This window comes from Alligator sinensis, unplaced genomic scaffold (assembly GCF_000455745.1).
Source record: "Alligator sinensis unplaced genomic scaffold, ASM45574v1 scaffold872_3, whole genome shotgun sequence".
Lineage (NCBI taxonomy): Eukaryota > Metazoa > Chordata > Crocodylia > Alligatoridae > Alligator > Alligator sinensis.
The window spans coordinates 186,918-204,436 of NW_005842137.1; the positions used below are offsets into that span (position 1 = coordinate 186,918).

A 17,519-nucleotide genomic window follows, 5' to 3' on the forward strand; every position below is an offset into this window, starting at 1 on the left:
TACACGTACAGCAGCGGCCCAAGAGGTCATCAATTTCCCAACAACCATTGGCAAAGCTTGTTCATTGCCCGAAACAAAAGTGCAGTACCTTTCAGGTTGGTGCTGTGCAGTCCCAACTCAGAAGGGTCTTGGGGTTGAAGCAATTGGAAAGTTTAGCAGTGTTGGCTTGGAAAGTCTGTATTGCATAGCACCATTGTTGCCAGACTTCAGTGTAAGCTGCTACTGACAGCGCTGCCCCTTCCTCCTGCTCTTTCTCTTTGCCTGTTTAATATACTGATAGTATATGACTGATTACACAACACGTGGAACGCAATGCAGTCAAAGGCATGCCTGAGCTCCTAATTGGACTCTTGCTCTGGCACGGGACACAAGTACTGCAGAGGCTGTGGGCCCAGACCCTTTAATGGAGGAATTGTTGATGGAAGTTACTTGTGATCCTCTCGGTCACCGAAATCCAGTCCCCTGTTATCAGAGGCACCACACCACCTACTTAGATGCTTACTATGACTCTCTTAAGTGAAATTAGTGTTTTGCCTCCTCTGCATTGATTGGAAAGCCATTCAGAACCTCGCCGTTTCTCCAGTTTTCAGCCTAGACTTGTCCTTAGCTGGTTTATTTCTTATTTGTGTACCAGCACCGTTTTTTAGCTCTTCTGCTCATCTGGTGTTTGCCTCGTGACACTTTTATATGCAGCAATCACATTCCCTCTTAGCCTGCATTTTTGTTAGCTTAAACAACCTTTTCTAGGCGTCTCTCATATAGGCCCCTGATTCCCCTGCTCACCCTAGTAACCCTTCCCTGCACCTGTTCCAATTTGAAGTTAATTATTTTTAACGTGGGCAACCAGAATTGTGTCCAGTGTTCTTCATGAGTTTCACCATTGTCTTACAAGGGTGCTAATACTTCCCCCTCTCTGCTGGAAATATGATGCCTTGCCAGAGGCATCCTAGGTTTGTATTTCCTCGGTCACTTCCAACTGATGAGCTCCTAGTTGGTAGCTGAAGCTTTGTTTTTAGTCCCCAGTGTAGGACCATTTCATACTACTGATTTTCCTTCTGTATTTATTAGTCTAGTCTGTCATCCAGTTTTCTTTGTTCAGCGCCCCGATTCTTCTTTGCACTGCCATCTCCCAACTTCTTCATCAGGTCATTTCACCAGCGCATCCCACTTTGTGCCAAGATCACAGATGAAAATATTTAATAACATAAGTCCCAAAACGGATTCTTGTTCCCTCCCTCCAGTCTCGTACCTCTCCTGTTTAATATTACCATTGTTGTCTTCCCTTTAGCCAGTTCCTAACCACCTTAAATTCTTGTACTTATCTCTAGTTTCCATATGACATCAAATCTAAGGCTTAACTGAAGTGCAGATGAAAGATCTTTTGCATTTCCTTTGTTTAAGAAAGTGCTTATCTTTTTGAAGAAAGCTATCTGGTTACTTTGGCACAGTCAACCTTAGGTAAACGCACGCAGCATTTCATAGGGTTTCCCATTTACTACCAAGTCTTCGGTTCTTTCCTATAGAATTGACCTAAAACCCCAGGGTACTCAAGGAGCTGGCGAGCATCATAGCTCAGCCTCTAGCACGGATCTTTGAAAACTCTTGGCACTCTGGTGTAGTGCCCGAAGACTGGAAGAAGGCCAATGTGGTGCCTATCTTCAAGAAAGGGAGGAAAGTGGATCCGGCTAACTATAGGCCCATCAGCCTGACTTCTATCCCTGGGAAGATCTTAGAAAAGTTTATTAAAGAGGCCATCCTTAATGGACTGGCCGACGTCAACATCTTAAGGGATAGCCAGCACGGGTTTGTTGCGGGTAGGTCTTGCTTGACCAATCTCATTTCCTTCTACGACCAGGTGACCTATCACCTGGACAAGGGAGAAGAGATTGATGTCATATATCCTGACTTCAAAAAGGCCTTCGATCTGGTGTCCCATGATCTCCTCTTGGAGAAACTGGCCAATTGTCGCTTTGGGTCCTCCACGATCCACTGGCTGGAAAATTGGCTCCGTGGTCGGACCCAGAGGGTAGTAATTGATGGAAGTCACTCATCGTGGTGTCCTGTGACCAGTGGGGTCCCCCAAGGCTCTGTCCTTGGACCCATACTGTTCAACATCTTCATTAATGATGTGGACACTGGAGTCAGAAGCGGACTGGCCAAGTTCGCCGATGACACCAAACTTTGGGGCAAAGCATCCACACCAGAAGACAGGCAGGTTATCCAGGCTGACCTGGACAGGCTCAGCAAGTGGGCGGACGAGAATCTGATGGTGTTCAACGCCGATAAATGCAAGGTTCTCCACCTTGGGAAAAAAAAACCCGCAGCATCCTTATAGGCTCGGCAGTGCTATGTTGGCTAGCACTATGGAAGAAAGAGACTTGGGGGTCATCATTGACCACAAGATGAACATGAGCCTGCAATGCGATGCGGCGGCTAGTAAAGCGACCAAAACGCTGGCTTGCATCCATAGATGCTTCTCAAGCAAATCCCGGGACGTCATTCTCCCCCTGTACTCGGCCTTAGTGAGGCCACAGCTGGAGTACTGTGTCCAGTTTTGGGCTCCACAATTCAAAAAGGATGTGGAGAAGCTTGAGAGAGTCCAGAGAAGAGCCACGCGCATGATCAGAGGTCAGGGAAGCAGACCCTACGATGACAGGCTGAGAGCCCTGGGGCTCTTTAGCCTGGAAAAGCGCAGGCTCAGGGGTGATCTGATGGCCACCTACAAGTTTATCAGGGGTGACCACCAGCGTCTGGGGGAACGTTTGTTCACCAGAGCGCCCCAAGGGATGACGAGGTCAAATGGTCACAAACTACTTCAAGATCGTTTCAGGCTGGACATAAGGAAGAACTTCTTTACTGTCCGAGCCCCCAAGGTCTGGAACAGCCTGCCACCGGAGGTGGTTCAAGCGCCTTCATTGAACACCTTCAAGATGAAACTGGATGCTTATCTTGCTGGGATCCTATGGCCCCAGCTGACTTCCTGCCCTTTGGGCAGGGGGCTGGACTCAATGATCTTCCAAGGTCCCTTCCAGCCCTAATGTCTATGAAATCTATGAAAAACGTTGTTAACCTTGTATGCTGAGGGACCTTCTGCACTATTTGCTTTAATATTCTTTACAAGCTCCATCTGAGCTTGCCCTCTAACAATTCTCATTTTAGAGGCAGTTAGCCTGAAGTCTGATAGAAGGCAGGGGTAGATATTTACCTTATAGACTAACTAAATACAATTACCTATAGAGCGCTTCTGATAAAGTGAGCTTGACTTCACAAAAGCTTATGCTAATTTTCATTTTGTACCTATCTCTACCCTTCTTGACCTCCAAGATTCTGCTTGCTTTGTTGTTAGACCTTATTTCCCAATATTTGTAATCTCTCTGGTTATTCCCAGTATCCCTCCTGAGGTGGCCATCTATTCAGTCAGCTCTGGAGCCCCTTACTTAAGGTACTGACTCCTGACAGTTAACCTGCCTTGCACTTGAAGACATTTCAGTTCTCCTCTTCATTAAAGGTTCTTTGGGTAAATCTGATATTTTTTTATTAGACCAACTCAATAATTGGAAAAATTCTCCTTTGCAAGCTTTTGGGTATAAATACCCTTCATCAGGCTGAGGAAGCATCTGCAGTTGGTGTGTGCTCTTCCTGGATGGAATGAATGACCTTAGACCAACACGGCTACACCTATATCCCTCATTAAAGTCTCTTGAGCCCTCCAGTCCATTTGACTTTCCAATTGGTTTATCAACGTTTGTCCTTTTGAAAGATAGGCCGAAGGCAGGAGTCACGGCCTAGGGGAAGTGTCACTGTTCCTACCGAACCAAGAGACTCCCTAGTTGGAGGTAGGGAAATCCAAGATGTAATTGTTTGATCCTAGAAGTCTGTTTGTTCCTTTCCTTTTTAAATTGAAATAGTGTTAAACTTAGCACAGTGGGAGGTGACTCTGGTCATGTGATGGGCTGGGGGCTGCTGTGAAAGGAAAAGGGCTCAAACTACTGCATTACTCTTATGCAAATGTTAGCTCAGGAATTCAAGAGGCAGCAATGATGCCCAAAGAGGGGTGGTCTCATCAGCTCCTGTTCCTGTTGGTGGGGGGAAGGAAGCATAAGAGAGGAATTGCTTCCCTTCCAGCACTGTCCCTTCTGCTGTTAACAATTGGCTTTTTGTTTCTCACGCTTAACTTGGAAGTTAAGGGCTCAGTTGTTTAAGCACTGCAGTAGTGCGGGAGATGGGAGTGTGGCCAGGCTACTAGTGTTACAACTTGTCCAGCCTAGCCTAGGACTGGCTTTGCATTGTTCTTAAGCATTGTAGCATCGTTGATTCCTGAGTTTTGAATATCCCTTGGTGAGTTCTGGAGCAGCAAATAACCTTTGAGTAGAGGGGAGGAAGGTTTTAATATCAGGAGAGGGGTGGGGGTGGAGGCAAGAGCCAGGTCAGTGAAGGTCCTGCAGGGAAACTTTAAGGCATGATATTCTAGCTGCTGTTTTAATAGTGTTTTCCCTTTTTCGTAACTGCGGCCTCCTCTCCGTCTCGTGCCTAGTCACGACTGCCCATGGCTTATCTCTTTGGTTTGGGTTTCCTTTCGTGAACAGACTAAAGCAGTTCATTTTTTTTTTTTTTTTTTAACAAAGCTAACTCTCTAGTACTGTTTGTGTTTTGGACAGAAATTTTAGATGTGGCTTGGCTTGATATAAAATAGCTTCCTGTCCCATAAGATAAAGGATTTGTACAAGGTCTAAAATGTGTTGCAGATCAGACCATACAAACTCCACGATGGCTCTTGTAAGTAAATTGTATTGGCCAGATTCCTCCCTGTGCCTAGTTCTAGGAAGCTCAGGATAACCCAGTGCACTGAGTTTCATTCTCAGGTTTTGCCTTTCTTCAATTCCCAGGGGAGTCTTCATCTTCAGGTGCTGCCAGCAATAGCCAGCCTCAGGTAGGAGTGTCTTGGATGTCTTTTGATATGTTTAAATGTGATGCAAGCTAAGTAAATATCCCATGCTTGTCTTTTATTAAAGCTCTCTCCTTGTTGGATGGTGCAAAATTAATACTTCAGCCTTGGGGGAGAGACATGAGCCTGTGTCTGTACTGTACATGCTGGCTTAAGCTTAAGTGCAGAACAGTGCTGGTATTTCATAGTAACTAGGACTATTGCCTTAACTGTAGGTAGACATTAGTTTTTTCATTGGAGAATTTGGGGGGCTAGAATGCAATCAGGATTTCAGGCAGGCAGCTTTCTTTCATCAAGGCATACTGTATATGATCCGGGTGGAATGAGAAGCAGCTCTTGCAGTCTGTCGGCTCTAGCCTGCAGAATCTGGACACAAAAAGCAGCTGCAATAACAATTTCATTGTTTTAGCGCAGGTGAGATGTAGTGAGCCTTTCCAGTTTTCAGAGGGGGACGACACTTAGACTGACTCTAGTGACTGTAGGGACCACAGCAGTAATTTTATGTTTGAAGTGTTTTAGCTAGGGGAAGTGTTAGCTAGGAGAAGTATTTCATATGGAGAGATTTGACTGCTGGCCAAAGGGTCACTTAAATCCAGTTAAATTTTGTACCCAGAACCAGGTAACCTAATCAGCATCATATCAGTTACTTATTTCATTGCTGTTAACATACATGGCACTGAAAAACCAAGGAGGCAAACAAGGCCTCTACACAAAGGGACTTTTGAACTTCTTACTGAAATGCTTTTTTTTATTTATTTATTTTTTTTAAGGCAATGGATTGTGTCTTGGTTTAGACATTAGTTGCTGTTGGAAATCCCTGTGAAGGAAATTTTATTTCATGGGATTAATGTCTGAATTAAATCTGAAGTATAGACCAGCGGTTCTCAACCTTAAATGGGAGGCACCCCTCAAAATGCCAGCTTTTAGTTTTAACTCATTTTGTGAGCATGGAAAAATAATACAGCCTTTTTTGTTGAAAAGAACTCAGCCCACAATGGATCAGAATATTTTTAACACTGTGGATTCCTGTTTGAAATCTCTGGGTGTATCTTGTGAATTGTGTTTGCATACCTTATAGTGTGAGCCTTGTGCTTCCCCCCAAAAGGATTTCAAGGCACCCAGGTTGAGAATCACTGGTGTAAATTAAGGGGAGCAATTTTGAAGGCCCAGAAGGAAGTTAGGCACCCGGTGGGCCCCTAACGTTCCCTCAGACCTCGGAGACTCTGCCCATGTTGTGCATAGCTCCTCTAATTTGCTGCTGTTGTGCATGTCCAGCAGAATGCCAGTCACACTCGGCACACTATTACTGTTGTGGACCAGGAGGCCTAAAACCTCAGAGATGTATTTACAGGTCAGGCCCCGAAAAGGCCTGTCTGCCCAAGACGGTCAGTGGTCACTGAATCGCCGAGGCTCTGCTGATCTTTCTTCTAGCCATTCCGAGTCATATCCCAACCCCGAGGCTCACTTGATTGAGACCTCCAAAGGTAAGATCCTTGGTCTTGTTTTGCGTTTTAGCCTGGTGTACGTGATAGCAAAGAGGTGGGCTTGTTCTTACCCTTCTGTGCGTGTGTGTGGCTTTATCTGAGGTTTTTAGCACAGAAGTGTGTTATGCGCTTTGAAATGTTACTTCTCCTTTAAGCAGGCAAGGTTCTTTGGGTAAATGTGATATATCTTTCATTAGACCAACTAAATAGTTGGAAAAATTGTTCTTTGCAAGCTTTCAGGTACTTCTCCTTCAAAGCTTTCATCTTTCCGCATATGCATTTTTCCATGCAACTGTCTCCCCCCCAACTTTGCCTGCTCCTTCCTCCCTGGCAAATTCCCTGGGGTATTTCTGTCCTAGTCTCTGAGGCTTTCTTTATTGGATCAAGGGGATGAATGGGCCGCTGTGCTTTCCATCTGAACAGGGGACCCTTTGTTAGTCGTTGTGGGTTTGGGGCAGTTCTGTCTGGGCCCAAGTGTCCCAGCATGTGGCACAAACTATTCCTAGCTGCCTGTCTGCCTTCAGAGAGAAATGCTGTTAAATGTCAAACTGGGGCGTGGAGGAAACGATTACTTAGGAATAAAAGGAGCAAAACTAAGGCAGCCGCTACTGTTTTCCAAGGCATTCAGATTTCCCTTCAGATAAATATGGCTGTCCAATCAATGCAGTCACTTCCCCCATATTTGCACTGGTTTCTATAATCGTTTGTCATGATTGAAACAGTTGAGCTTTGCTTGCATCTGTGTGGAGGGTGTTCTGGGCTTGCATTACAGACCTATTTACTTGTAGGGCTGCCGAATGGTAGAGGAGTATATTGAACAAATGGTCGGGCCCTGGAAAACCCTAGCTTGGCTGTGATGAGACTTCCTTAGGGTATGAAAATAGTATAGGGCATTCTCTCCTTTCACCTGCTTAGTAGCAATGTCATTTAAAGGCTTTATACTGAATATGTTACGCCTAATGGGTAACCAATGATTACTTCGCTTCCTTGGGATTTTTCAAGTTAAGTCAGTCCCGAGGTTGCATTGATCGTTGGGGCACCTTTGATGTAGCAGTACTTCCCTCCATTCTTTCCAGTCTTTTGCAGTCCTTGTACAATCAGTCAGTTTTAATCCTGTCCAGTTTTTCATGTTGGTGGTCCAGCTTGTCCTACAGCCGTCCTTCTCTTTGTCCATCCACAGCACCCTGCCTGGTGGTGTTGGTAAGGGTGCCGGCCCTTCTTGTTTCATACCACTGCATATTTCTTCTTATGATTTTGAGTAAGGGTTCATATTTGCCAACTTGGGGAAATTGTGGGATTTTTAGTCTGCTTTAATTCTACCTGTGGGGATCTCGCATCTCAAATGTTTGTAAGCTATAGGCCAGAAGTGAGTAAGCTCCCTGTGTGGACTGCCCTACCAGTTGACCGCAGTTCTGACCTCTGCTGCTCTTCTGTTCTCAAGCAGACTGCCAATTGTGTAAACTGGTTTTTTCCATTTTTATGATGCAAACAAATGTCTGCGAAGGGCTACATTAAGCCCATCCAGCTAACATTACTTGTGACCCGAATATCGAAAAGTGGCTTCCACCAGGTAATTTCCTAACCGAATGCATCTCCCAGCTTTAAGACATTGCACAAGTATACAGTGCTGGAAATGACCAGATGAAACCTGTTGCGGGAAAGGAGGCCTCTGCGAAATTGAATCGACTTGCTTTGGTTGCTGATGGAGACTGGTTTCTTAAGTCTGAGGACTCCCCAGGGCATTTGACCTATTTATTGATTGGAGACTAGCTTTGATATCTGAGAGCTGCAGCTTCAACCAAGTGGACCCTGAAGACAGTGCTACCCTTTCTCCTTTAAATGTTGCCAATATCTCAGAGTCGAAAGAAGTCATTATGGCACTTCCCACTGCTGTTCCCTGGTAGTTTATGGAGTTGAAGTCTTCAGTTTTGGGAAGAGCGCGTTTCCCCAGCACTCGATTTCAGACTCTTACAAGTTGTGCATATGCCAGCAGTTATTGACAGGAGTATTCATCTCTGGCAGTCATTCAGAAAGTTGTTTCTATTCAAGCTTCTTCAGGTCCTTCCTTTTGACAATTAGAAGGAATTTACGTGTAATATGAATACAGCTCTGCTTGCATGTGCCGGTTGGCAGTTGGGATCAGTCAATTATTCATGATTTATCCAGGGCCCTGGTATCTGATATTAAGGATGTTAGTACAGTAGTAACAGAGTAATAGTGTCATATTTCTGGGGCAGTCAGTTCTGCAAGCAGCTCGCTGCATTAATAGATCAGACCATTTTGCATTTAGTGGTTGGTTAATGGGAGGGAGGTTTTTTCAGTTCAGCAAGATTTTATCAGTTAAAACCTTTGGATTGTTGTTTTTTTTTCCCCCCCCTGCTGAGGAAGGAAGAGAGGCACAGCCCCGAAGCCACTGAGGAGCAAAGCTGCCTTTTTTTGGGAAGGGATTTTGGAACTCGCAGGTTGATTGCAGTCCAGAAGTTTTCCCACCCCGCGGCTTGTGCCAAGAGTAGGGAGCTCTGCTCTAAATAACACTTTGGCCTTTATGGAAATGTATCAAATGTTCCAGGAGTGTTTGCGTCTCCCTCTGCCTCTCCTGCCTCGCTCTTTCTGAAGGATATAGTTAGCACTTCTCTTAGCCTTATATAGCAAGGCCTGATCGTGCTAACAGGAATAAAACAACAAGGAGAGCTGCCAGATTGCATAAATCAGGCCAGTGTTTGGAATTTCATAAATGCTGTGACTTTGGGTACAAGTTGAGCGCTTGGAACAATACTGAACTGTTCTCTCTTTATCTCCCCATCCCTTTCCCCCCCTTCCGCCCTCCCCCTTTGCGGGGAGAGCCGGAGTTTTGCTTTTCCTTCCTTGTTTTTAATCTTTATTTTTCTGTCTCCATCCCCTGAAGACCACAGGAGGAGCAGCGGCAGCCGGAGCCAAGACTCTACAGAAAGCCAAGACATCCAGGTCCCGGAGCAGTTTTCAGGGCTACTCCATGGTTCTTCCCCGGTATGTGAGATAAACGAGGACCCTTTCAGGCTAGTTTCTTCTGTGGGTAAAGGAGGCACGGAAGGCCCAGGTCATTCACCTGCTATGCAGCTGGAGGATGCGGATTTACCTGCCTCTGGACCCGTACGGACCAGCTCTCCTGACCAAAACCAGAAAGTGGTCTACGCAACTGTCCAGCACACACACAGCCACCAGGCGGATCCTGAAACTGTAGTCACATCCCACATGCTGCCGCCCCCTGGGGGCACCGAGGAAGAGGGGGACAGAGGTGGTGCTGTGGGCCGAGCCCTCCCGGGAGGCAAGCCCAAAGCAGAGCTCAAACTCAGCCGGAGCTTGTCCAAATCAGACTCTGACCTTCTGACCTGCTCTCCAACAGAGGACGATGCCATGGGGAGCCGAAGTGAATCGCTCTCCAACTGTAGCACGGGGAAGAAAAGGCTGGAGAAGTCTCCGTCCTTTGCTTCGGAGTGGGATGAGGTAAGGCTGACCCTCACTCGGATGCACATCAGGAACAAATCTGTGCTATGTGAGCTGCCTCTGATGAAGTCTGTTCGGGAGGTGGGGGTGGCGGGGGGTAGGGAAGGGGCGTGTGTATTGAGGAAGGGAGCTAGTAAATTGGGGGACACTAAGTATTCTCACGGTCTTCATGAGTTTACCCCACTGTGTGCATCTCTGCTGGAGAAATGGTGGATTACAGTCGATCTCGAAGTAGTTAAATGCCAGGAGAGAGGCGTAATTGGAGCAGGGTCGAGGCAGAAGCTGCAAGGAATGAGGTGTTCTCTTAAACATTTGGAACCGCTCGCATCCAAGGCTTGAATTCTCCTTGGCTTAGCTGTTTCCCTGTTTTTTGAGAAGGGCTTTGTTTGTAAAAAGAAGGAGGCTCAAAATCCTCCAGGATCAGTGCTGTCATGTTGGCTTCCCCTCCCCAGCCCTGTCCCTCCGGACTGTCCCAGCATGAAGTAGAGGGAGGGTTTTGTTTCTAGGTCACAGTTGTCTTCTGCATTCACAGAAGGGCAGGTGGGCAAGAAAGGCATCGTGGGTTCGTGGAGTAGAGACGAGACTATTTGGAAGGCTGCTTTGTGCCTTGAATCGATCCAGCTTCTCCTGCAAGCGGCTGGGTCAGAAGCTTGTTAAAAGTTACTTAACTGTAGTGTCCAAGGAGAGGACAGTCAGTTAAATATTTCACGCTCAGAAAGTTGGCTGTAGTGAGCCACTCGGCTGAGATTAAGTGTCCCTCTGAAATCCAGCACTACAACATTACTGACACATTCTTTGGAGGCGACTGTACACTAGCACAGCCGCAGAGCTACGTAAGATAAGCCCAGATGACCCGCTCTTTGTGCACTGAAAGGAAATCCAAACCCTTGCAGGGAATCTGATCCCTGAAGGTTGCATGTGTGCCAGGCCTATGAACTGATGGCAAAAGGGAATCCCTTATCCTGCTGGACATTAGTGGGTGAAGGGTTAGCGACCCTACCTCGTGCATGACTCTACTTTTGGCCGCCTGTATTGATGGGGGCTTAGCTGGCTTTGTAGCATGTAAATGCACTTTATCAGGCATGTGGTTTGCAGCTGGGGCATGTTTACTCCAAGGAACAGCAGTATACTCAGAAAATATTGGAACAGAAATGTAAATCATTTTATTTTTACTTTTACCCTCCACCTGGTCCACTCTCAAGATCTGTTCCCATCCTCCATGTATGAGTTTTTTCCTTCCCTTGGTTAGGCTCTGCCGTTAGTGAATCGGGGCGTCAGTGATTTCAGGGAAAGATGGTTAGGTTGGAGATCGCTTTTCTTGTGCTGTGTTCACATCTCACTTTAAATTCCATCCCCTGCCTGATTGGCTGCTCGCAGCCCTGGACTTTAATGGCAAAGTCCCCTTCTGGGTTTACAATGCTGCAGTGGCTGCACCTGTAGCAGGGATGTAATTTCTATTTAGAGCTGCTCTGCTTTGTGCAGTCAGGCGAATGTGTGATCTGTGCATCACTGGTCACGTTAACACTGGGTGGGACTGAGATGAGATACTCATAGCAAAAACTACAGTATCACTGCATGTTCCCTCCTTGTTGGTTTGGGTGAGGAGGAGACCTGTGAGGACGAGGGCAAAGGAAAGCGAGGCTGAAAGATTTGTACTGTCATCGGAAGCCATGTTGCTCTCATCTGAAGTTTACTTTAGGAGCAAAGTATTGGAGAACTATCTTTATTTTTTTGAAGGGGTGGGGGCAGGTATTAATGCTGAGGAACAAGGATTCATTGCTCTTAATCCTATTGCAACACCTGCAGGACCTCACAGATCATCTGTTCCCTGTTATTCTTGACTTCTAATCTATAGTGTGCTGGTATTTTATCCTTTCGTCATTTCTGTTCAGTTTAATTCCCAGGCGGGCAACCTGGCTTCTCTTTGTCCTTGCTCATTTTTCTTCCTGTGCCCCTGCCAGAACTGCTGCCACTGTGGGCACTTACAGGGACGGGTGAAAGCATGCTTGGCCCACTGTGTGCAGTGGATCAGTGCTGACTGGATGGCCTGATAAACCCTTTGTTTCTTTTCTAGTTCCAGTCCTAGCTTGCCCACCCAAGGAGAGGCTCTACCTGGCAGTGTGACCTGGGTTATGTGTCTAGCTGAACTTCTCACCTGCTGGGTGACGTCAGGGGAGTTGCTTCCCCTTTGCTTCATAGTCCCCAATCTGTAAAGTGGGGGCCACGGTGACCTCCTTTTCAAAGCGCTTTAATTTTTCCCAGTGAACAGTGCTATGCAAGTGCAAGGTATTCTCCTCCAACCAGTACTTCATTGAAGGGAAAGCAGGGGTGGGATTTGGGTTTGAGAAGGGTCCCATCTTGGTTTCTGTGGCAGGGAACCTACATGCTTCATCCCTAACTAGTGCACTCTTTAACACACCTTGCAGTATGCATTCAGGGATGGCACAGGGCAGAATTATGTGATGAGACGAAGCGTGGGAATAAAACCGTTCTGGGCAAGGTGCTCACTGGCCTGCCTTACACTTAAGATCAAAATTGCCAACAGGGGTGTTAAGTACAAAGTCTGAACTTAATGGATGTATTTAGGGCTTCCAGCTGGTGAGAAGGGGCTGACCTTTCACTTTCAGCAGCCTCAAACAGCAGAGCACAACTGCTGTGGCTTTAATTGTTGCAGTGATTTAAAGGATGGCCAAGGAGCTGGCCACACCAATGACAACAGCAGTTGTGTGATGTAAGAGAAACCCACGTCTGTGATTCTTTGCTCAGAGGTTGGCTTAGTCCCTGCGTGGGTTAATGCAGTTGCTAGTGAACTAGGCTGTCGCAGCCTCTGAACAGTCTGGGTAATGTAAAATCTCACTGAGCCTGCCCCCATTAACATGATTTGGATCTGTTTTACCATTGGCTTTTATGGTGAGAAAGCAGTGGCAAGGGATCCTCTCCCATCCACGCCTGGCAGATTGTGTGGTGTTTTGTGTCATGCCAGTGGTATTTGTGCTGGTAGTAGAAGGGGGGCGAATCCCTGCTCGCAAGGGTCTGTGCATTGCAAGTACAATTGAAACCAAGTGGCTGAAGGCATCTCCTGATGTCTTTATCAACAGTAGTTGTCCGCCTGTGAAGCTAAGGATCCTTGGGAGTGACCCCAAGGTATTCACGGGGCAGCATAACAAAAGATTGCTGGTGGCAGAGAAGAACTAAGCTTGTGATGCTCTTGGGCCATCAGTTAAAGATGCCAAATAAGTCCCATAAATTGAAGAAAAGGCAGATTTTTATCCTCCAGCTTGCTGAAGGGTTGGGCTCCACCAGCCTTGCCCCTGTGTGTGAACTGCTTCCCCCAGCAGCCAGTGCCGCTTCTACCTCCAAAAGGCCAATCAACATAGGCAAAAGAGAGGGGTGGGGGAGGAAATGATTGACTGGGCTAAGATTTCTCTGGTTCCTTGTTTGCAGCAGAGAACAGCTCCCCTACTGCAGAGGCCAGGCCCAAACCGCACACGACAATATTGCTTTGTGCTCAGTGCTGCAAAGGAGTCTGTTCGCTATCTGCTTCCCTTCTGTCTCCTGACCCACAGGCTGTTTCATATGAGCACGAAAACACACGTTCTCCCCTCCTCAGCTGTCATTGCCGGATATAAACGCCTTACAAGCAAGGCATGGAAATTATCAAAGCAAACAGCAATGCGTCATCAAGGGAGAGAGCACCGAATCCTGCTCGGTCCTTTGCTTCAGTGGGAACGAAGCTGGGGACGGGTGGGCAGACGACCTGCATGAGGTAGAGCCTCTAGTCAGCGTGCATATTTGAATCCTTCAAAACTTGGCTGAGGGCTAATGTGATAAATTTGTTTTCTGTAATTGGCTCATAAATATTTAGCAGCCATGAGATGAGCACGCAGTAGTGGCAGCATGCTATGAATTTTGCATAGGAGAATAAACTGTTTGTGTTTCCGAACGGGGGACTTGGGTGCACTCTGCATGAGGCAGGGAGACTGAGGCTGCCAACCCAGTTTCAGGGCCATGTTCGCTCTTGCCATTTCTCTTCCCTCCCCTCTTAGGCTGCAGAACAGCTCCTTAACTCTCTCTGCACATCTGCTTTTAAGGTCCCCCTTTATGCTTAGGCAGATCCTACGAAATGATAATGGTTGCATGTTCATCCAGTGCCTTTTGTCTAAAGAGATCTCAAACTCTTTGAATAGGAGGTGAGAAAGGCAAGAGTTTTTTTTTGTGGGGGATATCTTTTATTGGACCAGCTGCATGGTTAGGATACGTTCAGACAAGCTTTTGGGTATCACTGGGTCTCTGCAGGCACAGGAGGGCTAAATAGCAGATGGAATAAAGGCTTGTGTAGAACTCTGTATGTAAATAGATCAGCTTAAACAGGACATACTTACTTACTTACTTACTTTTGCTGCCAAGCTAAGAGAGATTAACCTGGAAAGACCTACTTTAACCCAAACCTGCTACCAAAAAGACCTGGTGACAGCCATCCCACATAAGGAGAAAAGGTGGATTTGGCTATTACGAGAGCCACCTCCCAGGCAGCATCCGAGCAACACTGGAGAGAATCAAGACAGCAGCACTCAAAACACCACCAACAGCACTAACTTATCACAAGTCTCCCTTTCACACTCTGAACTTCTTCCTGAGCAATATTTGGAGGTGCTACAGGCATAGATGGGTCTCCTACGAGTCACCTGCACGCCCCAACTGACGTGGCTGTCATGGCAGAACTAGACTAGCCTTCAGGAAACAATTGACATGTAAACTTTGCCTCCCGTCTCCATTATAGCCAACTTACTGAAGTTTCCAATGTGTAAATTGGAGCAGGGAGTCTTTGTGGGAGGAAGTGTGGTCTAGCAGATGAGATCTGAGGCTTGGTGTAGCAATTTCTGGTCTACATCCAGCTCTGCCACTGATTTTTCTGTATGGCCTTGGGCAACTCGTTTCCTTTGCGTTTCTCAGCAAGGAAGAACTCTCCTTCCCAGAACACTGTCGTGACATTTGTGGGTTAAAAGCTGCCTAGTTATTGTTTCTTTGCTAAGGACATTGGTGACAACTGTCTCTATTTAAGTGGTTCCTGCCCTGAGGATGTGGTGATTTCCTTTGCGAAAAGAATGAGCTTTTCATTCTGGGAAGACGTCTTTCAAACAGCCCTCATGGTAATGGGCTATAGCAGCTTCCTTAGGAAGCAAACGGGAATGATTTGTGGGGCACAGAGGCAAGATCAATAACATCTTGAACCATTTGAGTCAACTCTGGTTTAAGGTACCTGAAAGTACCTCTGTAGTGAATTGTTAGACAAACTGTGCTTAAATATGCTGCTTGCTGATATTGTTTCAGCAAATCTGGGTTGAACCTTGTTTTCTTTGCTTTATTAGGACCCAAGATGTACGTAGCCGTGCCCAGGCTCCGTCTCTCAAGCGGATAGTACTTGAACCAAATACAGGGCCTCCCTTGAGGATTGCGCCTGTTTTCAGCCTCCAGTGGTGTTTATGTCCCAGCTTTCTTCTTCGTATCTTGGAAAAGGATGTGGGAGGAATTTTAAAAGGTGCCCTCTTAGCTTGAGGATAAACCCCCTCTTTTGAGTCAGGTGTGACGTTGCAGTAATGCAAACCTCTCCTTCCCATGGCTTGTTCGAAGCAGTAGTCATCACACTGCATGCTGCACTACTGGCAGCATTATGTGACTGCTCATCCTTTACGTTTTTCCCCAAGAGGAGCATCGTGCTGGTGCCTGGGGAAGCAGGCTAGGCACAAGAAAAGCAACTTAATTGTTCCAGTAGAGCGAGGAAAACTTTAACGCTTCTTTCTACTTCACTAAGAAGCCCTTCCTAGGTTACCAGTATCAGCACTTTGCAAAGATGTTTGAACATTATTCTCTCCCCAATCTACACTATGGGGGAAACTGAGATGGGTGAAGTGACTTGCTTGGGGTCCCATAGAATTAGGCTAGAATGCAGATGGCTAGCTTACCAATCCTGTGTCCTCTTCTGGAGTCCGATATGTCTGCAACTATCTCGGATACTTCCCCCAGGTTATGGTGCAGCTTCCTGTCTCCCCCACCCCATCTTCTCCGCTGGCTCGTGCTGAGACGAGCCAAGACTAAGTGGGACTTGATGGCAAGAATTCAGCCCTGACTGCCCCAGCTCTATTGGGAAAAGCTTCCGGACAGTGAGATCTGTTAGTCTGGGGAATAGCCTCCCAGGGGAAGTGAAGGAAGGTGGACCCGAGCAGACGGCACGAAACATGTTGTAGAGAATTCCTCCTGCATTGACAAGGGAGAGTGGCTTTTGGTAACGGGCCCTTTCCATCTCTCCAGCTCTTGCTTGGATGACCTTACAAATGGCCCCTGTTTGTAAGGTGTAAAGTCAAATGCCACATAGAGTGTAAGCTAGGAGAAATGGGATGAAATGAAAAATCCCATGTGGACTATCAAAATGACAATCCTGATGGCGAGAGCCATTAGTTTGTGGGATAGTGGCCGAGCACCAGAAGTATCCTCTTTGGTTGGGGCACTTGCAACGTGGACCAAGCAAAGCGCCAGAAAATGAAGGCAGCCCCACATTGCTAGAAAGGTTCAGGGCCTGTGCCTTCCATAACAGGGCTCCTCCATGCTTCCTCCTATTGAAATGAATTTGCATCTCCTGTCTTCCCTTTAGTATCCGCCCCTTGTACTTGTAACCAGTGCAGCCTGGGATAGACAGACTCTGAATTCTTGATGTTCGGGGAACAGCCAATATCCAGCTGTGCTGACATATACTCAGCGTGGAGGCAGCCTGGATTCTTCCACAGCGACTAACCTGCCTATTCTCAGGCATGTGCCTAAAATAAAACACAGCTTCCGCTGCAGTCCCAGGGTGCAAAAATTAATCATTCGCAACACGGGACAATGGATCGACCTGTCTGAACAAGTGAAAAACTGCCCATGTTCTGTGCTTTAAATTGTGTCAAGCTTCAGGCCATTTTTAAAAGGTCAGTAGCACTTAACATTTGGAGTTCTGTAAATTTAATTCTTGGTATGCCTAATTTCTAAAGTACATCCCATTTTGAGTGGAACAGCCAGGATGTCTATTCCTGGTTTAGGCAGCACAATTCCCCGGTGGAATTAGCTTCTCATGGAATCACAACTTTAGTCTGGAAGGTTTGACTCTCTCTATACAGGGCTGGAGAGGAAGCTCCTTTGTCAAAAGCCTTGTTGCCTGTTGAGAGTGTTTCTTTAAACCTTTATCATCACAATGTTAAAAACAAAAGGTGAAAATGTTTAAGTGCATAGCCGTGCATAGGCATAAGCACCTTTATCATTACCAGTAAAACAAATTACCGTTACAACCAGAGATTAAAACCCCTTCCCCTCTCTCCACATACCCTGTGAATGGCCAACTACCTTCCACTGTACCAAGTGCCCTTTGATGGGTCGTGCTGGGCCAAACTGGACCACGTGTTCTTGGAGCTGCTCATTATCAGAGATGCACAGGGGTAAATGTGACTGATCAGGAAATCCCAGTGTGGTGAACTAGTTTTTGTACCTTATTCCCTAGCATAAGGCATTTGAGCTCTGCCTGCGGTACTGCAATAATGCACTACAGTGTTTGTGAACTACTGCTTCTGGAGCTGGTG

General features: G+C 46.6%; 1 protein-coding gene across 1 annotated transcript in view; it reads left to right on the top strand.

The window, feature by feature from the left end:
* The window catches only part of ANKS1A (ankyrin repeat and sterile alpha motif domain containing 1A), a 116,667-nt gene that overhangs the window by 31,019 nt on the left and 68,129 nt on the right, over positions 1 to 17,519 (top strand). Inside the window, 3 exon segments of the mRNA XM_025206067.1 lie at positions 4,887 to 4,930; positions 6,297 to 6,429; positions 9,335 to 9,912. Of these exon segments, the coding sequence (XP_025061852.1) occupies positions 4,887 to 4,930; positions 6,297 to 6,429; positions 9,335 to 9,912 (755 nt within the window).